Below are 27,511 nucleotides of genomic sequence, written 5' to 3'. Positions count from 1 at the left end.
CATGTATGTAGGAAGTACCTATTTCGTATGTTAATCACTACACTGAAAACTTCAGAAATGTATTCTTTAAGGACTTGGTTCTGGTGAAACAGCAGCTGATTGGCTGATTTAGTTGTATGAGACTTACAACCTGTGTTCTATCATTAGACAGTTGTAATGTACACTGTATCTTTGGGAAGCAGTGATTGATGAGACCGATCCAGCTAGCGAGCCTGAATAAATAATCATAAAATACACCACAGGATCACCGGAGAAATAAGACGACATGGAAAACATTAAGATATCAACTAAAAACATACATGCTTACAAAGATAAAAAAAAAAAAAAAAAAACAGGTGGTCCGAAAAGAAAGCTTCTTCGGCTTCAATGACATTCGTCATGTAAATCTAGGTAAAGTCCGGGCTAAGTCAAATTCTCAAAATGAGAACTAGGATGGTGAAACATGGATTTTCCTTGAATCAACTGTAATCTAACATCTAGTAATGCAATCTGTGCGAGTTGCATGAGTGTGATGAGTGTCTACATTTTGTTCGTGTTAGTCTCTTTGTCATAGCGCGAAACTGAGGCCGATTTCGTAGTGCTGCCTCACTGAAACAACTGCCGATTACACCCATCAGGACACCACACCCGGTCACATTTTACTGACAACGGATGAACCAGTCATTCCAATCCCAAAATGCTAAGCGCTATGCAGGAGTAGCAACTTTTTGTAAACTCGGGTATGTCTTTGTAGACTCCGGTATATCTTTGTAGACCCTGGTATGTCTTTGTAGACTCTAGTATGTCTTTGTAGACTCTAGTATATCTTTGTAGACTCTAGTATGTCTTTGTAGACCCTGGTATGTCTTTGTAGACTTTGGTACGTCTTTGTAGACCCTGGTATGTCTTTGTAGACCCTGGTACGTCTTTGTAGACTCTGGTATGTCTTTGTAGACTCTGGTATGTCTTTGTAGACTCTGGTATGTCTTTGTAGACTCTGGTATATCTTTGTAGACCCTGGTATGTCTTTGTAGACTCTGGTGTCTTTGTAGACTCTGGTATGTCTTTGTAGACTCTGGTATGTCTTTGTAAACTCCGGTATATCTTTGTAGGCCCTGGTATGTCTTTGTAGACCCTGGTACGTCTTTGTAGACTCGGGTATATCTTAGTAGACTGTGGTATGTCTTAGTAGACTCTGGTATGTCTTTGTAGACTCTGGTATGTCTTTGTAGACCCTGGTATGTCTTTGTAGACTCTGGTGTATTTGTAGACTCTGGTGTCTTCGTAGACTCTGGTATGTCTTTGTAGACTGGTGTATTTGTAGACCCTGGTATATATTTGTAGGCCCTGGTATGTCTTTGTAGACTCTGGTATGTCTTTGTAGACCCTGGTATGTCTTTGTAGACCCTGGTATGTCTTTGTAGACTCTGGTGTATTTGTAGACTCTGGTGTCTTCGTAGACTCTGGTATGTCTTTGTAGACTCTGGTGTATTTGTAGACTCTGGTGTATTTGTAGACTCTGGTATGTCTTTGTAGACTCTGGTATGTCTTTGTAGACCCTGGTATGTCTTTGTAGACTCTGGTATGTCTTTGTAGACCCTGGTATATCTTTGTAGACTGTGGTATGTCTTTGTGGACTCTAGTATGTCTTTGTAGAATCTGGTATATCCAGGCCTGCAGACAGCACTTAAAGCTTTCCTCACAAGGTCGAACGTTCATCTAAGGTAAAAAAAAATAGGCAAGTGTCAAAGGAGACATTAAGCAGAAGAAAGTTATCCGAAAAAGAAAATATAAAATCCCAAATAGTCACGATCATGCAATTGGGGCAGTAGGTAAATTTCTTACGCTCTTTCTTCATGGCATTGCTGCTGATGGTGGTATCCCTTGGTATATAGATTATGGTTATAGACATCTGGCTAAACACATTGTGTGATACTGTTTAGATAGAGAATGTGTGTAAATGACATGGATAGGTTCTGTGAATTACGAGCACTAAAAGAACAGTACAGGTGTGTATGTCTTCCCATGATTGGAATCAGGTGTTTCACACATCCACATCCTCTCAGTCAACAAGTGTTGATATTTCGTACACTCTGGGATTTCGTACAATGTATTGACAAAACCACATCTTAACATGTGGTGTTTTTTTGTGTCAAAGACAGATGTTTATTTCTTGATTTGGATCAAAATTCTACCTCCATTATTTGTTCGCATTGCCGGTAATATTTAGCTGAATCATCTTTATCATGGCAAATTCCCCAAAAAATCATCATTGCCATAGTAACATTTCCTCGAACAGAGAAACATCCTGTTTTACAATTTCCATTATTATACCTTATGTAAGATTCTCGCCTTATTATTGGTCAATTCCTAATCACATGACCTGAAACAATATGCAGTGTCAGAAACAGCGGTCAACATTGCCGTGGGATATTGCAATGTTCCCCGCTCCGCCCGAAAACGCACGATTGTTTCTTACGGAAAATCCCGAACATTGAGAAGGGAGACAATTCTTACAAACGCAACAGTGACACAGACAACTTGTAAACATGGAGCAGACGTCCAAGAGGTTTGCCTCAATATCTGAGGAGGATATCGATAAATTGATATCTATTCGGTATAATAAAATAAATAGTGCCCTTGTCTGAGGGGAATATGGAGGATTGTGTCCCCTCGAGAACAGTATCTTCCCTCGCCTATCGGCTCGGGAAGATAATGTTCCCTCGGGGAAACAATCCTCCATATTCCCCTTAGACAAGGGCACTATTTATATAGTAGTAACAGTATTTCTGCCACAAATAGATGGGTGTTATTCAACTACCACACGTGGAATAAAGTCTTAATGCGTCTTGATTGGTTGACATGGTGACCTTTGACCAGGACTACTTTTTAATAACATAGTTCAATTCAATTTGATTTGCTGACAATTGAAGGCCGCTTCACGATGTCCTGAAAATGATAACGCGTAAGAAGTAGTTGGTAGTTTTTTTTTATATTATATTCGTGAAAATATATATAGATTCTTATCAATTTATTGCTTTAAAAGAATAAACCAGCTTATGCTTTTCTTATGATTTGTAATAGATTGTATTTTTTACATACATTTCCGAATTTGTCAGTTTTGCATATTAATTAGCGGCATTTCAAATTAGGTCATGCCCTTACACAACACCTGATATTGTGAAAAGAACATTTGTTGACACAAAACAGGTCACTTCATTCTCAGAATAACTTTTCTATTGTGGTAGAAACAGGTCACACTAACTCGTAGTTGTTGTATATGATATTTCTTTAACTCTCGCCAATTATTTTTCAAAAGTTACAAAAAACATTCGCTGTTGTATTTTTGGTAATTCTGAAAAATAACTTACGAGAGAGAAAGAAATACCATATACATGTACAACAGCCACCCCTTGTGTTAACTCTATATGTATATACATTTTACATGTCTGATAAAGGTACGTCATAGGTCGTGTTCTGTGAATATAAATACAGTTGTATGAACTGACTAACTACTATGAAGTACATGTGCTCAAATTAATATTCTACGAAAGAAATAACGGTGTCACTTCCATATGTACATACTGTGTAAATATCCAACACAAATCTGATGTTTGATTAAACAGAAGGTTATGATTTGTTTTAATGTTGGTAAAATATAAGCTCCTAACATTAGAAAAATAAGTTCTGTTATGTTCGTAGAATGCACGTAAGTCGTGCTACTAAGCCTCTGATACTAATCATGTAACTTCTCCCTACGTACACGAAACAACATGTACCTCTTATCTACATCTCACACATAGGTAAGATACACTCGATAAACTTTCTGAATATATTTAGACTTTTTCGAAAATGCGTAGAATTTTATAATGTATGAATTACATTAGGCCGCTAAATCCACCTGAAGCTTGTGTGAGTTTGGGCACATTTTCTATGTAGATATTTATCTCTAAGGCCATAGAAAAAAAACTTGAACTATCCTTCTTAGTATTCCCAGCTGGAGTTCTGACAGACTAACCGGTCGACCGCAAAAACGATTTAGCTGACATCACAAAAATATATAGCGGTATATATGGAGGAGAATCATCTGGGTCGACCTATATGCTGTCTTACATTTTAGTATCTTACCATTTGAAATGGGAGAATAAATTAGTTGTGCACTTCAATAAAACCCAAATCATTAACTTCTATTGTATTCTATATTAATTCATACCTATTCTTTGATACAATTTGAAATAATTGCAATCTTTCTTGCATAGTCCTTGTACAGTTTGTAAAAAGTAACATGTTTTGATTTTTCGGCAACTTGACCATCATTAATATGGAACATAGCAAAAGAATTGAAGATTATGAACTTTTCACAATTAATGGTAATCAAAACAAAAGACAGTGTTCTTACAAAACAAAATACATGTTTCCCAAAGAATTTGTTTAAGATGTAAAATTTTATCACGAGACGTGATATGGGCAATTTAAGACGTATAAAACAGAGTCCGTGGATAGATACAAGTATTGATCTTCGTTTTGTTTTAGGAGGAATATATCACATGCTAATTAGATTATATCTTTAAATTTCACCCGTCTTTTAATATTTAATCTTTTTAACACGTCGTAGAGAATGTGACAAGAAGACTGATAATTCGTTTAAAATTTCCTGTAAGTTTTTTTACATGTGATAGTTTAATAAAATGTCTGAGAAGGATCATAATACTATATAAAACTGACATTGTCGCTCACTAATACACTAGAAAGTGTCGGCGAGCCCGACACCTTGTTGTGACAAGTATTCTGATACAGTTAATAAAACAAGATGTAATACAATGCTCCAGGAAATAAAATATGCAAGATTTCTCGATTATAATCTATATGCACACGATGTAAATTAATGTTTCTTATTGTATGTTTATTAAAAAGGAACTACATGTCTAGAATTTCACGGCTTTTTAACCATGCCTATTAAAACTCGTATTGTGTAAAATGAAATAACGCACTTACACGTTATAAAGAGCACTTTATAAATTTTATTTTATGAAATGAATCATATCTTCTGTCTAGAGAGGCTCGATAATATCATGTTCGTTGGAATTTGGGTCAGCGGGAGAGTTCCTACTGAGAGTTAGGCAAAAAGCGTTGACGATTACAAAATATCATAATTTCTCTGTAACAACGATGACAAGGATAAAATTTAACATGATATGTTGTTAACAGTTACTTTTACGGTTGTATGTAATTTTAAAGGTTAATTGTAACTTGTCGTAATTTCGGATCGCATTTCAAAGATAACTTTTGAGAGAAATAAATTAAACCTTTAAGTGTCGTGTAACGTGTTTGCAAATAAAGATAACAACAATGTCATACCTTATTACAAGTATGGTTAGGTTTTTGAAATATGTCTTAAGACAGCCTCTGTCGGTAGTACAAATAGAGAAGAAACTTCCATCTTTCGGTTTTACATGAATTACCCACATAGACTAAATGCATGTCAATGTGCAAATTCCCGAAATCCACCATTGAACATATACAAGATTAGAAGCTCTTAATTATTCATTTGGAGTTTTCTCATATGATGTAAATTAAGAAAAACTCGCTTCTCATCATAAGTGTTGATTTATTTTTCTTACTTTCATTAAAACCCGTATTATCCCCAATTTACTCAAAGGCATGTATGAAACTTTGTACTTTTGCTGACAACATTTCAGATGTTTACCTTTAGATGGGAGATGTGAGATGTGTCATCTTCACAATTTGAATTTCTCGTCTAATTCTAAACTATTCTCATATTTCGTTGGTATGTTCCCAGTTCCTCTGTAACTCAAGCCGGCCTTGTTTTTGGTCATTAAAGGGGACAGGTATCGTACACAACTATACGAAAGTGTTGTAAACGTCGCGTTTTAGCGGGCGTGGGACTTCTCATATGATTTCTGGTGTCGTTATTCTGTACATTTATAGCTTTAAGTTGCGTTACCCAATAAAGTTCACCCAAAAACTATTTTATAATTTGTCATTTAAAGTATCCGATAAGAATGCTGTGCGTGTTCTGGTAAGTAATTATTCCGGACATGATTCAGAAATGTTGCAATTAAACTTTACAGAGTTTTTAAAACACAACGTAAGCCCCTGGGTTGATTTTTATCTTTTTTCATATTAAGTATATTTTAAGTAAGATTAGAGACGGATACCAGGCTAATCCTTGATTTCATTGATAAATCTCAAGATATCTGATACAAAGAAGAACAGCGCATGATAAATCAAGACTTTAAGATCTAGAAGCAGTTTCTACTTTAAAGATTGTGAGTCTGGAAGTCCACACTGCTTGACTATCATAGAGAATGTATCTTCATATACATACATATACATATATACACTGTACAACATGCACGATGTCTATCGGATAGGAGATAGCAACTACATGTCATATCTTTTCCACCAGTTGTTCGAGACTTGATCAGTATTTTATTTTTTATTTATTTTGTACAAAATTCCTTTTTAATTACTTAATTAAAATAACTTCAAGCATGTTAATATCATAAATATGTGTCTGAACAGTCGTCATAAGTTCACGTGGGAAGCATATGTCGCCTAGGACGTTGCCCTTCACCAATTCAATAGCATAACTGCACTATCTGACGTTGAATTCGTGCACGCGGTACAAAAATAACTAGGGTGTAGACATATATATGTAATGTGTTATACCCAGCAATATTAAGGAAAAGAAAAAACACCATTATCTTAGTTGATTAATGGAAAGTTTTCTTTTTGTGTTTCTGACAAATGTTCCTGTACCGTTTGTAGTATTTGATTATGTATTTAGCGTGTACGATAAAGATATGTCTGTGGTATTGTCTAATTAATGTCTCAATAATACACACAAGATCACAGGAGGAATCCGTAATAGTTATCATAATAATATATACACTTTATTACGAAATGTCGGTTATGTGCCAAAATAGATAATTTGATGTGTTTATTTAAAGACAATGTCCCTGAAAACATTTAGGATTATGGCGTTAGTTCCCGTCAAAGTCACAAGTTGCTTTCCTCTTAGTTTTGGCTTGATAATTTCGTGTTCTGTCAGTCATCTATGAATATTAATCACTATATCATCTACATAGTGTCCATATCCACAGTATCTTAACGTGCCAATTAATTCATATTACCCTAAATATTTATAATTATTTTCTAGTAAGCAAATACAAGTTTATTTTAGTGAAGGCTTATTGTCAAATTAGACTAAGTGTTGATTTAGTTTTTATGGTGAACTACCAACTATAGATTATTTTGTGCAATATGATGAAATATGACAAATCCAGAACTCCCACGATATGTATCAATTACCTATATACCAAACTCCTACGATATGTATCAATTACTTATATACCAAACTACTACAATATATATCAATTACCTATATACCAAACTCCTACGATATGTATCAATTACCTATATACCAAACTCCTACGATATGTATCAATTACCTATATACCAAACTCCTACGATATGTATCAATTACCTATATACCAAACTCCTACGATATGTATCAATTACCTATATACAGAACTCTACGATACTTTCTTGGCTGTGGAAAAAACGCATCAAATATCGCAACGCGTGGCGACATGGGCTGGGATTCCTGTATGGTGAAACAAAAACTTGAAGTGTGTAGATTGTGGCTAAGACTTCGTAGTACAGATATGGACAGAATAACGTATAAGATACATGCATGGTCTCTGTCTACTCCAAAGAGTTGGGAAACCAAAACTAAGAAATTTCTCCAGGATCGTGATCTTACAGACTTTTTAATACATGATGTTAATAAAATTCATTGTTTAAATATTGCTAAAATAGTATTAAGTATTGAGGATAGAGGAAACTGGTATAGAGATTTATGGAATGATATTGGTAATGAGAACGGAAACAAACTTAGAACTTACAGAAAGTATAAATATTGTGTTACACCTGAATATTATGTCACCACGATTATCAGTAGGCACCACCGTAAATGTTTAGCGAAATTTCGCTGTGGTAACTTAAAATTGAATATAGAGACCGGTCGGTACACTGTTCCAAAAACTCCATTACAAGAACGAGTTTGTCGATTATGTAGTTCAAACCATATTGAAGATGAAACTCACTTCCTGATTGATTGTGATTTTTACGATGATTTAAGAAATACTTTGTTGGAGCAAGCAGGAGTGTTTAATCCTACTTTTTTTGAGCTTGACTCCCAACATAAACTTATATATTTAATGAATAATAATGCACTACAGTGCTCATTATCATCTGTTTTATATAAAATGTACAGAAGACGGCAATGCTTTTAAGGGTGAGATATTTTAGAAATTGTGTCAGATTTATCTGATTTTATCATAGTTGAATATTTTATGAATTGGATCAGGTTTATTGTACATTTTAAAATTGTAATATATTGTAAGCAAATGTGACAATACTTTAGAATATTTTAGCATGTATTTCTTAAATTTAGTTAATGCATAGCTCTTATTAGATGATGATATGACAGTGTCTCATAGGTCGAAATCGGCCGGGTGTTTTAATAACTCAGTGATGAAAACTGTATTTTATGTATTGTATTGAAACATGTGACACTTGAATAAACTATTTTTACCTTTTACCTATGTATCAATTACCTATATACAGAACTCCTACGATATGTATCAATTACCTATATACCAAACTCCTACGATGTGTATCAATTACCTATATACCAAACTCCTACAATATGTATCAATTACCTATATACAGAAATCCTACGGTATGTATCAATTACTTATATACCAAACTCCTACGATATGTATTAATTACCTATATACCAAACTCCTACGATATGTATCAATTACCTATATACCAAACTCCTACGATATGTATCAATTACCTATATACCAAACTCCTACGATATGTATCAATTACCTATATACCAAACTCCTACGATATGTATCAATTACTTATATACCAAACTCCTACGATATGTATCAATCACCTATATACCAAACTACTACGATATATATCAATTACCTATATACAGAACTCCTACGATATGTATCAATTACCTATATACCAAACTCCTACGATGTGTATCAATTACCTATATACCAAACTACTACGATATATATCAATTACCTATATACAGAACTCCTACGATATGTATCAATTACCTATATACAGAACTCCTACGATATGTATCAATTACCTATATACAGAACTACTACGATATGTATCAATTACCTATATACAGAACTCCTACGATATGTATCAATTACCTATATACCAAACTCCTACGATATGTATCAATCACCTATATACCAAACTCCTACGATATGTATCAATTACCTATATACCAAACTCCTACGATATGTATTAATTACCTATATACCAAACTCCTACGATATGTATCAATTACCTATATACCAAACTCCTACGATCAAGTACCTATATACAAACTCCTACGATATGTATCAATTACCTATATACCGAACGTCCTACGATATGTATCAATTACCTATATACAAACTCCTACGATATGTATCAATTACCTATATACCAAACTCCTACGATATGTATCAATTACCTATAGACCAAACTCCTACGATATGTATCATTACCTATATACCAACTCCTACGATATGTATCAATTACCTATATACCAACTCCTACGATATGTATCAATACCTATATACCAAACTCCTACGATATGTATCAATTACCTATATACCAAACTCCTACGATATTATCAATTACCTATATACCAAACTCCTACGATATGTATCAATTACCTATATACCAAACTCCTACGATATGTATCAATTACCTATATACCAAACTCCTACGATTATGTATCAATTACCTATACAGAGCTCCTACGATATGTATCAATTACATATTACCAAACTCCTACGATATGTATCAATTACCTATATACCAAACTCCTACGATATGTATCAGTACCTATATACCAAACTCCTACGATATGTATCAATTACCTATATACCAACTCCTACGATATGTATCAATTACCTATATACCAAACTCCTACGATATGTATCAATTACCTATATACCAAACTCCTACGATATGTATCAATTACCTATATACAGAACTCCTACGATATGTATCAATTACCTATATACCAAACTCCTACGATATGTATCAATTACCTATATACCAAACTCCTACGATATGTATCAATTACCTATATACCAAACTCCTACGATATGTATCAATTACCTATATACCAAACTCCTACGATATGTATCAATTACCTATATACCAAACTCCTACGATATGTATCAATTACCTATATACAGAACTCCTACGATATGTATCAATTACCTATATACCAAACTCCTACGATATGTATCAATTACCTATATACCAAACTCCTACGATATGTATCAATTACCTATATACCAAACTCCTACGATATGTATCAATTACCTATATACCAAACTCCTACGATATGTATCAATTACCTATATACCAAACTCCTACGATATGTATCAATTACCTATATACCAAACTCCTACGATATGTATCAATTACCTATATACCAAACTCCTACGATATGTATCAATTACCTATATACCAAACTCCTACGATATGTATCAATTACCTATATACCAAACTCCTACGATATGTATCAATTACCTATATACCAAACTCCTACGATATGTATCAATTACCTATATACCAAACTCCTACGATATGTATCAATTACCTATATACCAAACTCCTACGATATGTATCAATTACCTATATACCAACTCCTACGATATGTATCAATTACCTATATACCAAACTCCTACGATATGTATCAATTACCTATATACCAAACTCCTACGATATGTATCAATTACCTATATACCAAACTCCTACGATATGTATCAATTACCTATATACCAAACTCCTACGATATGTATCAATTACCTATATACCAAACTCCTACGATATGTATCAATTACCTATATACAGAACTCCTACGATATGTATCAATTACCTATATACCAAACTCCTACGATATGTATCAATTACCTATATACCAAACTCCTACGATATGTATCAATTACCTATATACCAAACTCCTACGATATGTATCAATTACCTATATACAGAACTCCTACGATATGTATCAATTACCTATATACCAAACTCCTACGATATGTATCAATTACCTATGTACCAAACTCCTACGATATGTATCAATTACCTATATACCAACTCCTACGATATGTATCAATTACCTATATACCAAACTCCTACGATATGTATCAATTACCTATATACCGAACTCCTACGATATGTATCAATTACCTATATACCAAACTCCTACGATATGTATCAATTACCTATATACCAAACTCCTACGATATGTATCAATTACCTATATACCAAACTCCTACGATATGTATCAATTACCTATATACCAAACTCCTACGATATGTATCAATTACCTATATACAGAGCTCCTACGATATGTATCAATTACCTATATACCAAACTCCTACGATGTGTATCAATTACCTATATATCAAACTCCTACGATATGTATCAATTACCTATATACAGAACTCCTACGATATGTATCAATTACCTATATACCAAACTCCTACGATATGTATCAATTACCTGTATACCAAACTCCTACGATATGTATCAATTACCTATATACAGAGCTCCTACGATATGTATCAATTACCTATATACCAAACTCCTACGATGTGTATCAATTACCTATATACAGAACTCCTACGATATGTATCAATTACCTATATACCAAACTCCTACGATGTGTATCAATTACTTATATACCAAACTCCTACGATGTGTATCAATTACCTATATACAGAATTCCTACGATATGTATCAATTACCTATATACCAAACTCCTACGATATGTATCAATTACCTATGTACCAAACTCCTACGATATGTATCAATTACCTATATACCAAACTCCTATGATATGTATCAATTACCTATATACCAAACTCCTACGATATGTATCAATTACCTATATACCAAACTCCTACGATATGTATCAATTACCTATATACCAAACTCCTACGATATGTATCAATTACCTATATACAGAATTCCTACGATATGTATCAATTACCTTTATACCAAACTCCTACGATATATATCAATTACCTATATACCAAACTCCTACGATATGTATCAATTACCTATATACCAAACTCCTACGATATGTATCAATTACCTATATACCAAACTCCTACGATATGTATCAATTACCTATATACAGAATTCCTACGATATGTATCAATTACCTATATACCAAACTCCTATAATATGTATCAATTACCTATATACAGAACTCCTACGATATGTATCAATTACCTATATACCAAACTCCTACGATATGTATCAATTACCTATATACCAAACTCCTACGATGTGTATCAATTACCTATGTACCAAACTCCTACGATATGTATCAATTACCTATATACCAACTCCTACGATATGTATCAATTACCTATGTACCAAACTCCTACGATATGTATCAATTACCTATATACCAACTCCTACGATATGTATCAATTACCTATATACCAAACTCCTACGATATGTATCAATTACCTATATACCGAACTCTACGATATGTATCAATTACCTATATACCAAACTCCTACGATATGTATCAATTACCTATATACCAAACTCCTACGATATGTATCAATTACCTATATACCAAACTCCTACGATATGTATCAATTACCTATATACCAAACTCCTACGATGTGTATCAATTACCTATATACAGAGCTCCTACGATATGTATCAATTACCTATATACCAAACTCCTACGATGTGTATCAATTACCTATATACCAAACTCCTACGATATGTATCAATTACCTATATACCAAACTCCTACGATATGTATCAATTACCTATATACCGAACTCCTACGATATGTATCAATTACCTATATACAGAACTCCAACGGTCCGTTAAGTATCAATTATCGTTGATATAGGTACCTTCTGGACACTGTCGGACACTATGCAGGATTAACGTTATATGATATATTTTCATATAAGGCCTATTTTCAAACAAGGCCTACTTTCAAGTAACATTTGCTCTTTAGAAACTAATGGCGTATTTTCAGGATAGGCTTATTTTCGAGATCGGCCTGTTTTTGAGTTTTTAGAGTATCTTGGAACCTTATGTGATATATAAGAGGAGCGTTAGACTTGTTGAAAGATTAACTTATGCGAAGGGAACTTGGCATATCATAACCAATAAATGGGGTTGAACTTGAGGTTTCGATGTCTACACTGTCACCTTCATCACACAAATAACAAGAGCAACAGTAATTAATACAGAGGTGTTAAGTGTCCGATATTGTAAATAAATCGACAAGGTATGTACACTGATGTTGGAAACAGTGAACAAGTCAGTTCGGCTAGTGTTAATAATACTTAGACATAACTAGACAGAAAAGGCATCAAACAAAACTACAAGATTGATTCTGACAGTTGGTACTTCATTTTTACCTTGCTTGAGATTAAATTCGATTCTATTTTGGTATATGTAAACACCCTGTAGACACTTTCTCCCGTGCCACTTGTCAGTTCCATCCGACATGGTTGCATTTGTTTGATGTTTTACTTGTTACTTTGATCATCTCTTGCTTCATTTTACATAACGGTAACTATATCATTTACAGAGTAAACACGGGACCAAGTGCCTCTTTAATTCCCCGGAACTGCTGTTACGTGCAGAATCTCAGCATAGTCTGCTCAATCTCTGCATCCAATGCTGTTCCGTTTATCTAACAACGCTAAGGATTACGGCCTACGACGTAATCGCAATCTCGTCTTGTTTATAATCTTTGTATATACATTATACATTGTAGCATTCAAAACGACGCCAAGTAGCCGTCGCTATAGTCTAGAGTTGTTTAGAATAATTAATTCTGCTCACCACTTGTCAAATATTGCGGCCTTGACCGCATTTCGAAAGGATTGCTGACTTTACGTGTTCGAACTCTTTTTCAGCTTTAGGTGTCGAGTTGTAGAAATGCATTACATGTGCATCCTATCATTGGAACTGTCAATTAGGAAGCGCGTGTCGTGCGCGAGTTACGTAAGAATACATATGTAGAGTAATACGGTACCATGCATTATCTCCCCTAAATGTATTACAGCATTCCAAGAATGCCTAAAATATCTTTGCATGTCGTTATTAAAAACTTTAAATGATAGTACTAATGCATCTTTCTTTTTTCAGCTAAAACTCAAACCTTCTGCGGATTTGAGACCAAAGATGTGTGTGGATTTTCCCAAGAAAATGAAACCGACGATTTTAATTGGCTGAGGGCACGCGTCCAGACGCCCTCTAGTAATACAGGCCCAACGGGGGACCACACGTGTGGAGTCAAAACCGGGGGTAAGTCAGCATAACAGAACATTGTCTTTACGTCATCGCGTATTGCACCACCAAAGGTATTATGGTCATGAGCAAAAGAAGCGAGATTGTTTGTTTCCCCTGTGTTGTATCCTTGGTCTCTAACGAACAAAAAAGCCGCTCAACATGGGATTGCATTTCACCTCAAATGACAGGTGCCGAGACGCTCTGTATTTGATCTTTGTTTTTCATGATTTGTTGATAGACTGATTTATCTATTTCCGCCTTGCATGAAGTTTTCCTGATATATTTTCTTTTCTTTATTTCGACCAAAGAAGAATTGCCCAATGAGAAACAGAGGCAATAACTAATTTATTTTGATCTTTGAATATATTTTGTGCTCATTAGGCTCAATGTCAAAAGGTATTAATAAAGTTGTGATTTTAATTAAAATGCTGAAGTGGGCATTGTGTTCCAGACGAAAAAAGCGGTTCTGACGTCACATGTCACACCTGTCATATTATCGCTAACTGTACAAAGAACGATGATTCTTCGTCATCAAAATGAATACATGTACGTCTTAAATCGGTACATACACTGATGAACAGGATAGGAAAAAAAGTAGTTCCCCCGATAGTTAACCGCTACAGTATGTAGGTAGTATTGTTAGTATATATTGTATAATGATAACAAATAATTTAAAGTTTGAGTAAGATATGTTAAAAGTAGAATATTTCAGCGAATTACTATCACTATCACAGTGTAAGCATATATCAAGAAATGAATTTGACTGTGCTGTGTATTTACTATAACATAAAGTGTAAATAGTGTTCAAAGTTATCGTATCTAAAATCAAAACCTGATACGTATATCTGAATATTCAATAAAAAATTTAATGCGGTAGAATCCATAAATTTAGTAAAAACAACATTTATTATTGAAAACTTTTGTGGTTCAATTCGTTGTTCTTTCCACTATCCGTTCGTACTACGTAAAAGAGACCATCAAAATGCCACGTCCAGTATACAGTTTTTTTCTAGTGGGTCTTTTCTTCGCTACCTACGAAGATGAAATGTAATCGGGAAAAACTTGGTAGACATAAATATAGTCTGTTTCATAATTCCGTCATTCGTTTAAAACATCAACAAAAAGTACTTTCGTTTAGTTTATTTTTTTTCATTGAAACCAAAATGTTTATAAATACTTGGCGCCATTTTCTCTAATGGCTCGTTAACAAACGACGTAAGCCTGACTTGAGACCTTGTGTCTAATGAGTGTGATTACTGGGGTTACATTTGTGTGTGTTTACATCAAACCTGACAGTCGTTTATAGCGCATGTCATTACAGTGCCTTTAACACCAAGACACGGCCACGGGGTCTGGTGTAGTGTGCATGTCTGCTTCAGTAAATAACATGCTCTTCCTTGGCCGTGCTGAACTAAATACCTGGTTTTTATGGAGTGGATGAGCAGCTGTTTAATTCAACACGACGATTTATTTACCAAGAGTCATCCATCTTTCAGTTTCTCACCACCAAGCCTTTTTATTCTCCTTTTGTTCTGTAAAGCATCTGTTATAACGCCTTGGTTTTACTATAAAGCGTTTCTTCGTTGCGTGATGTTTCATCCGAGCTTATATCAGTGTTGTTTTGGGTTCATTACTTTTCATTAAAATATCGTAGAATATTGTCAGCTTTGGTCATCATATCATCATCTTTAACCATTAATGTAGAGATTGACTGAAATATCTTGAATTTATCTGATGATGAACAAGTTACATTTAAGTTTAGTTTGGTAGTTCTTTGTTGTCTAATGATAGTGTCACCACCTGTACAACGTCACTTTGGCTCCTACACGTGTTCTAGACAATACTATTTTTGCTGTATCACTGACTACAACCCCATTCTATGTCATGATAAGAATGATTCTGTTTGTATACTTACTGATATATTTAACAGAAATACTTGTTAACAATAAGTGAATGATGCGGACATCATAACCCTCTGTTTCGACCACAGGTGCCTGACTCGTTTTATAAAATAATAACATATAAGAGTACATATAAATGAGATTATATGTACTCTTATATGTTATTATTTTATAAAGGGAGTCAGGCACCTGTGTTTCGACCCTGGCTTAGCAATTCAAAACATCGTTCTGATATTAAACTACCGTTGACGACCTACATATATCTATCTTTTGTCTTCAGGTCTGTAAACGTGTGTTCTATTTTCGTTCTAGCCAAATTAGTCGCAGAGAGGTATTTTATCAATAAAATGTATAGATGAGCATACAGTCAGACTCGGAATTTCTCGGGTTGTTTCATATATGGTATAGCACACATTCAATCGGTTAAACTTTCTTTATTACCTCCCTTAGTACATTACAAGTAACACCAGAAGCAGTTGTTTTGGAAGAACCTATTTAATGAAGAGGAAACTTTTAGGAAATATTAGAAAACGAGAATTCTATGTTTTATTGCCCGTATGGTAATGTGTTTATGTCTTTGTGATATCTTTGTAAATATCAACAAGTGTTATACATGTATAAAGTGTTATATGAATTTGTTGTTTTTTTTTATTTTCAGGGCATTTTATGTACATAGAGGCCTCGGGCAGACGACCTGGGCAAACAGCGTCATTGAAATCCGTAAAATACCGCGCGTTAACTATGCAGTGTGTGGAGTTCTACTACCATATGTACGGCAGGACAACTGGCACTCTCAACGTCTATACAAAGGTAACATACACTGTGTAGCGATCTTATGGACCTCTACCGTCCATGGTCAGGCAATGTCTCCGTGTGACCATTAGCCACTATTCGTACGAGTCCATAGTCAGATATCTCCGTTTGACCATTACATTTTGTAGCTACCATTCGTACTAGTACATAATCAGATATCTCTGTGTGACCATTAGCTACCATTCGTACTAGTACATAGTCAGATATCTCTGTGTGACCATTAGCTACCATTCGTACATTTACAATCCACAGTCAGATAATGCTCAGTATGACCCTTAGCTACTGTTCGTATATTTACCAGCTATATTCATAGCTACTGTTCGTATATTTACCAGCTATATTCATACTATGCTGCTGTATAGTACATTATAATGTTACCGTGGATACGTTTCACTTTACCATCTATATTATAAGGTGACGCTCCCGTGTGGTCGTATGTTACTGTTTAGAATTAATAAGGCTGTACATTGGATATACTACGGTAACCCTACACAAAACCACGGGTGATTTACCATCGGTAATACTCGTTCTCGTCGCTTTACGCCGATGCAGAAGAATTTACACAAGACACACAAGATTACACCTTTCAATAAAAACTAAGAGTTGGAAACAGTAGAGTTAAAATTAATCAAAACTGCTGTTTAGGGACATCATACAGTTGTTTCTTCCTTCTATGACTCGATAGTGATGGTAGGGACATCATAAAGCTGTTTCGTCCCTCTAGGACTCGTCAGTGGTGTTAGGGACATCTTACAGCTGTTCATTGTATGAACCCCACAGTTACGCTAATAACCATAGATATTGATACCCAGGAGACGAAAGAGGAAACTTAAAATGGTTTAGAAGACGTACCAAAATCTAGATGGGGAGGCACAATAGACCCTTATTACAATGCATTCCATAAAAATATAACAAACACAGAAGACAGAATGGTAGTTACTAGAAAACGATAGCAGGACCAGGAGATTCCATAAAATCCAGGTGGAACCTGATCAGCATCTCATTATGCCTATACTTAAGTGAAAAAGAATGGATTAAAAGGTTTGCTTCTGTTATGATTCGACGTCATTCTAACAGAGTCAGCCAGTCGATGTAGGAAAAGACTCCTTCGTACGTACGAAACCAAACCAACGTTCTCGCTCAACTGACGTCATTAATCATTTAATTTTCCTGAAACTTCATAAAACACCTTCTGCTCCATCGATGACACCTACAAATTAAATGTGCAATGCAAATCTAGGTTTAACTCGACTAAGTTATATCCTCAATATGACAACTAATGCTGTTAGAACGGAACCACCAGATATGTCCCCGAGCATCGAACAAGTCTCACTTTATAATACCAGCAAATAGAGTATAATAATATGTTCCACAAAATAATGAATGTCCTAAATTGGCGTTTTTTGCAGGCACTTCTGAACAAAACACAGCTAAAACAAAATATTCGTAAAACAACCTCTAGCATACAGCCAGCACACACTTAATTATTAACAATAATTATGTACTTAGGTTTACATATTTATTAAATACAATTTCTTTATTCCATTCAGACGGATTCTGTTGAAGACACGCGGTCAGTATGGAGAACACATGGTAACCAAGGTGACGTCTGGCTCGTGGCACGGCTTGCTATCCCGGAACAATTAGCCCGCATCGGTTACCAGGTAAAATATAAAAGTATCTTAATACCGGACAAAGTATTAAAATATCTTAGCACCAGATAAAGTATAAAACCGCCTTAATACCGGGTAAAGCATAAAAATGTCTTAGTATCAGTTTCGTGTTTCTTTCATACTGGTATATCAAAGAAAGTTTAACCAATACCTGTATTGAAAAACATCTTTTGGTATAGACCCACAAAGAATGACACCTTACACAATAAGACCATTCCATGCATCGTAACGTGTGTCTGTGATTTTGGTTTTGCTCATGTACGGTATCAGTTCTAACAAAGATACATGTATATACAATTTTTGAATATGTAGTCGTAACAACGTGACTTTCCATGACGTCAGTAGAAATATTAGTACATATATATAAGTATTGGAGATATATAACATTCTCTGCAACTGTTACAGGTTGTGTTTGAGGCGATAATAGGGCGTGGTTACCAGGGCGACATGGCCATAGACGACATCAAAGTCACTGACGGGCTTTGTCCCACGGACAATCGGGCAGTCCCGATCCCAGTCCTGCCTCCGGATAACGATGTGACGCCATCTCCGAATATGACCGCGCCCGCACAAGGGATGAACATGAGGCGGTTCCGAAGGTTGAGGCGTATATTCCGGAACAGAAGACGACGGACAACTCCCTTACCAGTAGTGTCTACTACACCAACAACGTGATCATTAAAATGTTTGATAAGTAGAACTCCGTGTATGGAAAAACTGCTACAAATGTAAGCTCTCTGCCTGTGGTCTTGCACTATACGACCAAGCACACAATTGGTAAAAGTACGTTGCAGATTCGAAAGACTCTTGTGGTGTTTTGCTTGATGGAAGAGATGAGTATCGCGTGGGGCAACGACCACGGATACTTCCACTGACACTAAGGGGCTTACCGAATGCCTGTAATTGCATGTTGTACGGACTAGATGTGAATTTTAATAATTTTCTTCAAGGAAAATTCAAACGTTCGCCGTGTTTGTCTTTAATTTAGATTAAAAAGCGTTGATGTTTGATCATTGAACCATTCTGTTCCGCATCCTTCATGAAATCATACTGTAAATAATTGCATTTTTGGGGTGGTTATATTTTCTCCGGTGTTTATAAGACGTTAAATTTTGAGAACAATATGTGAAGAAGCCATACCCAAGAAGAGGTCACAAATAAAATGGATGGCTTGTTTGAACGTGTCTGAAAGCATACATTTAGCAGATAGATGAGATGTCCCAAACCGGTGAATTTTGAGAAACCTGTCTAGGTTCTTGACTCGGTTGGTCAAATCGACGTCACAAGCAAGCTTGGACGGCATTATAGAGGAGGAGAAATGTTTTACAATGCTTTGTTATACATGTATACGTAGTTATCGATGTACTGAGGCATGAGTTTGTAATACATAGTGCTAAACACTCGTATGCGGATATAAAACAACGAATTGTGTTATTAAACAATACTATGTATCGATTGATTTAGTGTTATCCATCAAAATGATTCTATGACTGGCTGTGATAATGTAGATCTCCCAATTAACAACAGAACGAAGGAGACAAGATAAAACTGTACGTACAGTTAAAGAGGCTTACCCGCAGACGGACCGGTAAACGGCACATCTCCGATCACTAAATAAACTTCAGTACACGTTTCTATGTGACAAAATTAGAGGCTTTCCGACTTTATTCCTTGAAAACAATTACAGAATATGTATTTAAAAGACGTTTTAAAACTCAACCTGAGAGGGAAATGTATGGAATATAACGGCAAATCTTCTTTGTAAATCGCCGCTGCCTTTGAAGTTATCACTGTGCGGCACTGTGCACGTGCTTGTTTCTTTGATGTGTCAATCAAATTAGACTCCACTTTATAGCGGGGACTTATTGCGGGTTGCGATTAAATAAATGATATTTAAAAAATGAGGTTTTAATATCACTTTTCAGCGTTTTATAAGGAAAATAAAATGAAAAACTCAACAATTCCAACAATCTGTCATGTGTAAAAAATCTTTTTCTATTAGCCAATTTTTCTGATCTCTCTGCGGGCAAGCCTCTTTAAAACTCATTTGTAACGGACAATATAATATGACCCCCCGCGTGGTATATTGTATTACACAGCGTCTTGGCACCGAGTCCCTGTGTAAAAAGTTGCAATATTTAATATCTTGTGTTTTGTATTCGATTTAAAATATTTTGCTTTAAAATCCAAAATTTTGTTATTTACATTCTATATAATATTGCGATTCATATTGTATATCGTTTTTAATTTTATTTAAAACATATGTTACCTACAACATAAACGATTGATTAAAACACTTATAAAACGATTTCACAAAACAAATCTTTAGATATCAAATAAACTCCACATGATATTGATCAGATTCCTATACCTGATAACAGGATATTGATAAGAATCCTAAAGCTGGTTAAAGGATATTGATCAAAATCCAGTGGTCTTAATATCAATAAAAAAAATCAGATTCATTTTTTTTTTAAAGTTTATAGCATTCTCTTGAAAATGGAGTATCAACATTGCAATGCCTATACAATAATGGAGATCACAATTGAAGACACATATACATTGATAAACTTGTTGATGGAGTACAGATAGTCGAAAACATAAATCGGATACATTTACATGTTTTTTCTAGTAAGTCAATATCATTAGCACCCATTAAGGATTTCATTACATTTGTTCTGGTACAGAAGTAATCCCCTAAGTCTTTCTCTTACTGATAAATCAAGTCCATGTATAGTCTGATAAATAATGGAACTCGTCTCCAATTTTTCCATTGTTACAAATTGTGCAAATTCTATCTTCCAGAGCAAAATTATTCCGCCTTCTTGTTTCAATTACAAAAAAAAAGTTGATTAGTTGTTCTAAGCTCATATAATGTAATTAGGTATCTTTAAACTAGCAATCCAAGACAATAAAAGGTGACAAGAAGACTTTAAACTAGCACTCCTCGTGTCATACGGTAAAAGTGGATATTTTCGCGCGTTGAAATTTTCGCTTAGTCAGCTTCCAAACTGTTCGCGGTGTGGATAATTTCGCGCTGTCAGACATGTTGAAAATATTTTTTTTGCGCTGCGATGTCAAGGGGTATGTACATTTCAGTACGAGTTATCTCCCTTGTCCTAATAGTTGGCCAGGTGTCAAGGTAAGTACTTAGTATTAAACGTGAGTAGTACTTACATGTTGTTATAGTGTTAGTGCGTAAACTCGGACATGATTGGAGCAGTTAGAGGTTAGAATCTGGCACACCGGTCAAACCAGGTCACCGGACCCTAGTAATCAGGGAACTCCAGGAAATGTAAATCATATGAACATTTGAATGAAATTAGTGACATAGAACTGAGGAAATCTCCAGTACGTGGATCACCAAAAACCCACGACCCCTCAGGCAGAAAAAGAAAGCGTGTGGAATAAAATACACATAAATTATCAAGTGAAATATCTTTTTTCAATGTTTCTTACCGCTACTTAAAGCGTTTTGATCAGACGTTGTCATGAAAATGATGAGAGAATGTGTCGTAGATATAAAATATGTGTATTATCCGAGTAGGTAAGCTATGATTGACAGGTAAAGGTATAATTGAGTAATCGGCGTAAGGACGTACGGAATTCGTCATAACATTAAACAAGGGGTTGTCCTGTACAAAAGACAACAGAGGTATTCAACGTAGGGCGTATAGAACAACACAGTAACAAATTACACAACAAACAGCTCATATTACTGTATATACTACTTTTGATGTTATGATGTGAAACTGCAACATCTAAACAAAATCATTGTCTCGCGCGTGCAACAAATCACAAAAGGATTTTGTAACACCTGAATGAATCCAATGACTGTTCGTCATGCATAAAAAGATAAACACAAAAAGTCAATAGACATTGAGAAGTGTTAACACATGCGGAAGTCTTTAGGATTTTACCTTGTAGAAAATATCCATCTGAACAAGCTAGAATTGTGATTGGGGTCACTAGATTAATTTGTTATGAGATATTATATATGTATTAAGAAACTGTGCGCGACCCTCTTATTGACAGAATAAAATACACAATCATACCATTTCATATGGTTGTCCGTGGCCGGTGTCCCTCCTATCTAACCAACATACATTTCGCTTGTCATTCTGATATTCATTCTGATAATGTCAGGTGATTTCTGACAAATAAAATGCCATAGTTAACGCAATAAGGATTTAGCTTTACTCTCCTCTTTTAACTTCCCCGTGACGTTAAGCAAAGTCCATCATTAACACCCCTAAAGGAGTATCTGGATGTCAGTTCCAAGGACCATCTTGTTCCATCCTGTTACACTAATCCACCACGCTCGTCTGGGGATGAACTATATCTCTCTCAATAATCATTCGTGTTTGAAACTTAGTTAATAGTCCCATGTACATTTGTATGTCTGTAACCAGTCTGCTGTCCATGGTGGCCGAGTGGTTAAGGTGTCCCGACACTTTATCACTAGCCCTCCACCTCTGGGTTGCGAGTTCGAAACTTACGTGGGGCAGTTGCCAGGTACTGACCGTAGGCCGGTGGTTTTTCTCCGGGTACTCCGGCTTTCCTCCACCTCCAAACCTGGCACGTCCTTAAATGACCATGGCTGTTAATAGGACGTTAAACAAAATAAACCAAATTGCTGAAACCACTGACCACTTCCTCATCTTCTGTCTTAATTTCTGATAATTAATATTACAATGATTTAGAAATCTTCCTCCTGAATATATTGCCAACCTGCTACTCTATTGAAATCCTGATATGCTAGGTCAACACAATTTTGATATTTTTTGACGCTGTCCAGCAACTCATCAGTAAGCCAAAACGATTTTAGTGTAAGATTTCATTAATGTAATTATCATGCTTGCTTCAAAAACGTACATCCTAAACTACAAAATCTGCCATCTTCATCAACATTAGTTGTGGTACTTATCGCCGTGATATACAGACTTACCCCGTGATTTTAAATCAATGTAACAAAGCATACATGTAAAGTAGACTTTTGTATTTCAAATAGTGTTAAATACATCTCTCTTTGTAGCGTTACAAATCCATCAAACACATAACAACCTTTTTTTTTTCCTTTTCGGTTATGATGCATATCTTTATAATTTTCCGTTAGAAACTGCTTCTCATTCCTAATACACAGCCACATTCAACCCACCTGCAGGAATTTACAATGATAAGGAAAAATAAATACCCAGTATTGGTTTTTGATTCTGCTTTGTTTATTTATTATCAACTTTGACACAGTCATTTTTAACCTGCTAAATTTTAATACTAGAAAAACAATATGAACTTATAATACCTCGAGCTCTGTGTGCTTCAAAATTGTAGAATATAAAATACCAAGCAATCTAAATGGCTGTAAAATAGTGGTATACCTCTTGATAAAGGGGCAGCCGTTTAATATCAACAGAAACTTTTAATATATTTTAAAATTCAAGCAATTATATTTGCAAAGGTGAACGAGAACTACGCCTTCTAAAATTACAGATCAACTAAACTCCTCTTTTTTGAGATCATTATGCACTTCAGAAAAACCTTGAAAAGGGAAACCTGCGTCCAACAGATTGGCAAAATGACCAGAAGGGAAGCACCGGGACTCCGCTTACAAGTGTTATATAAATAATTCAAACATTCATCAGACTATGAAATATTAAATGAAAACGCTCATCAACAGAAATAAAAATAGCAATACTACACAAGATCACCAATTAACTTATTATCCACAATTCTACCATGTTTGCTTTGCAACGCCAGTTTTGATTGGTTTAAAACCATGTATTATTTTCCAATAATACACGCTCGTGCCAATAATACACGCGCGTGAGTCACGGCTGTTAATTATTTCTTAAATAAAAGGAGGAAAGCAGGGGTGGTTGGAGGGATGTCCTTTTTAAAATAATTATAAAACTTAATTTTTCTACGTCAAAGAATTTAATCACAACAATTTAGAAAGTTTTCCAAGATGGCGTCATAAACTTCCACGAATTAACCATAAAGTGGCGATTAACTTAGTGTTGTAGGGGCTTGGCTGAACCCTCGACCAATCAGAAGCTATGGATTTACAACGGGGGTACACAGTGGCCATAATGACTTTTGACCAATGGGAAGTCACTAATTAGCAAATTATTATTACATACATGTGTATACTAAAAATACAAAAACATGTCTATAAATAGACATTTGTTATATAAAAAAAAGTTAGTTGAAGCTAAAAGACAAATGTACAGTTTGTGGACTTGTCGAATAAGTAGTGTATAGATTATACTTGCGTTTGAGAATCTAGTTTCTTCACACTTCGTGTCAAATTTGCGTACGCTTGAGAATCTAGGTTTTTTTTACATGTTGATGTAATACTAAGAGCTCACTGCGGTAGAACAACTGCCGATTTCCAGAATATCACCAGCAATATATGTTCTATTAAAACACGGTGGGATTGCCGTGACTGGACACTGCGTGACAATTCCACAGCAAGTTATCGAGCCTTCCCGAGTACTACCACAACTTCCATCAGAAATAAATACTCTTATGGTGAGGAAACAAGGAAAATATGACACGAGCAAGGAATGTCGTGTTCGTCGCTATACAGTACAAAACGATCTGGTATGGTTGAAATAAAACAACGGCACATATTTCGACATCATTATTGGCACCAACACTCTTCCAGTAGATGGTGGCATTGCGTTTCACCATCTAGATGCACAATTAATTTATTCATCTTGGAGACAAAGTCCATGCTGAACGACAATCGAATCCATGTGATACGGATAGAATCAGCGATTATTGTGTCATTCTTCCTGAGCCAGACATTGACGTTCAGTCAGGGGTAGAAGATGTCCTTCAAGACGTCATTGGCCTCGACCAATGTGTCTGTCAGTGTTAGACGGAACGTGGTCACCATTTCATGACTAACTAGAGGTGATGTGTCCTTATCAGAGTTCACTACGAAACACTTTATCACACTCGCTTTTATATACCGATTTCATACAGGGTCTGGAGATTTCTACATAAATAGACCTCGTACATGTGAGTACATGTCTCAATGGGCAGGCGATTTATTGTGGTAAAAAGATGGACAATTTGCACAGCATCAATATTTTAAATTCATAGTGCATGATATGAGCATGCGCAAACGCACCCTAGAGAAATCGACATACATTGTGAACAGACAACTTGGCGATTGACACTTTTTCAATTAATTGTAGAGGATATCAAATAAATGTTAAAGAATAGTGACATATATCAATTCCTAAAAATGTTCTTTACTTCGCAGTACAAAATCTAATGTGAAAATGTGACAAGGAATTACTTCAAAAAGTTTTAAAACATTAAATTCTTGATCTGATATATGGCTGTTAATGTTCCATCCACAAAAATACAAAGTACGCGACTTCCAATCAATTGAAAAAAAAACACACGAGAAGTTACTACATGGAAGGATCTGGTAAGGAGAAGATCGATACTGATGAGTCGGAATACTCAAAGTTAATAAAGAATTTGAGCCTGGAAAATATAACACCAGAAAAAGACATCGGTGTCCTGGTAGACGGAAATCTTATTTTCGTCGCTCACATTCAACAAGTAGTAAATAAAGCGAATCGTATACTTATTCGCAGATCATTCGTGTACTTAGATCAGACAACATTCAAGCAGTTATTGAAGGCTCTGGTTAGACCACAGAATACGGTTATATTGTATGGTGTCCCTATAAAATAAAAGATATCGAAACATTGGAAAATGAGCAAAGAAAAACGACTTAGTTAATTCCAGGATTAAAGGAGTCATCATACAATGAGAGACTGAAAAAAACTAGGACTCTCAACTTTGGCCTATCAGCGATTAAAAGGGGACATCATAAATGTTTTAAGAATCATATACAATGAACACGGCCACAAGGTCACAAATGGAATTTCTGAACTTGAATTATCAAACCGAACAAGAGGATATATATCGAAGATTAATAAGAAATACTGCAAGCGCGATGTCAGAAAACTTTAATTCAGTTTAAGAATCGTGAACATCTGGAACAGACTTCCCGAACGTGTTGTTGTTTCTCCACCAACACAGACTTTGAAATCAACCTTGATGATCACTCTAAAATAAAACCATTTGGCAGGTTATAACACAATATCCGGAAGAGACATTAACATTTTAAACCAAAAATTCAGATATGGATATAGAGGCATATTGTCTGCATCCATTGATTATCATATCATTAAAATATCGTATCACTGTTTGGGAAGTTATGATTTACAAATGTTTCGGGTGACGTGAAAGTCGCAAGCTGCAATCAATTAACAATTTAATCTTATCTTTCTTTTCATAATGCATGTTTTTATTTATTTATTTATTTATTTATTTGTATGTATCTTATTTACTCTTGTTGAAGAATCGGTGGCCGAGTGGTTAAGGTGTCCCGACACCTTAACGCTAGCCTTCCACCTCTGGGTTGGACAAGACAAGATGGCGGCGCCCTATGATGACCGGGTATGGCGAGCTCCGTAGTTTTTGACATGTTTTGTGCATTTCCAAGATGAACTCAGATTTGTAGTCCCGAGCGAGGACGGAGGCAAGTCGCTGCAATGTAAGCATCTCGCTGTTTTGCTCATCCGTGATATACTTTGTGACTTCTGCACCATGACCCCGAGTGCTCACCTGTATTGAAGGTACATGTATATGGACGCACGCACAAAACACGACCGAAAATTCGTCACGCTCCATTGACACTCT

At 35.3% G+C, this 27,511-nt stretch overlaps 1 protein-coding gene across 1 annotated transcript in view; it reads left to right on the top strand.

Moving 5' to 3' along the window:
* Positions 1-20,233, top strand: part of LOC117339229 — a 44,405-nt gene extending 24,172 nt beyond the window's left edge. Inside the window, exons 2-5 of the mRNA XM_033900705.1 lie at positions 14,251-14,409; positions 16,954-17,105; positions 18,659-18,772; positions 19,187-20,233. Of these exons, the coding sequence (XP_033756596.1) occupies positions 14,251-14,409; positions 16,954-17,105; positions 18,659-18,772; positions 19,187-19,456 (695 nt within the window). The 3' untranslated portion in view covers positions 19,457-20,233. The remainder of the gene's footprint in view (positions 1-14,250; positions 14,410-16,953; positions 17,106-18,658; positions 18,773-19,186) is intronic.
* Positions 20,234-27,511: the final 7,278 nt, after the last annotated feature.

The sequence above is a fragment of the Pecten maximus genome, chromosome 12 (genome assembly GCF_902652985.1).
Source record: "Pecten maximus chromosome 12, xPecMax1.1, whole genome shotgun sequence".
Taxonomy (NCBI): domain Eukaryota; kingdom Metazoa; phylum Mollusca; class Bivalvia; order Pectinida; family Pectinidae; genus Pecten; species Pecten maximus.
This window is presented reverse-complemented; position numbering and strand designations above follow the sequence as displayed.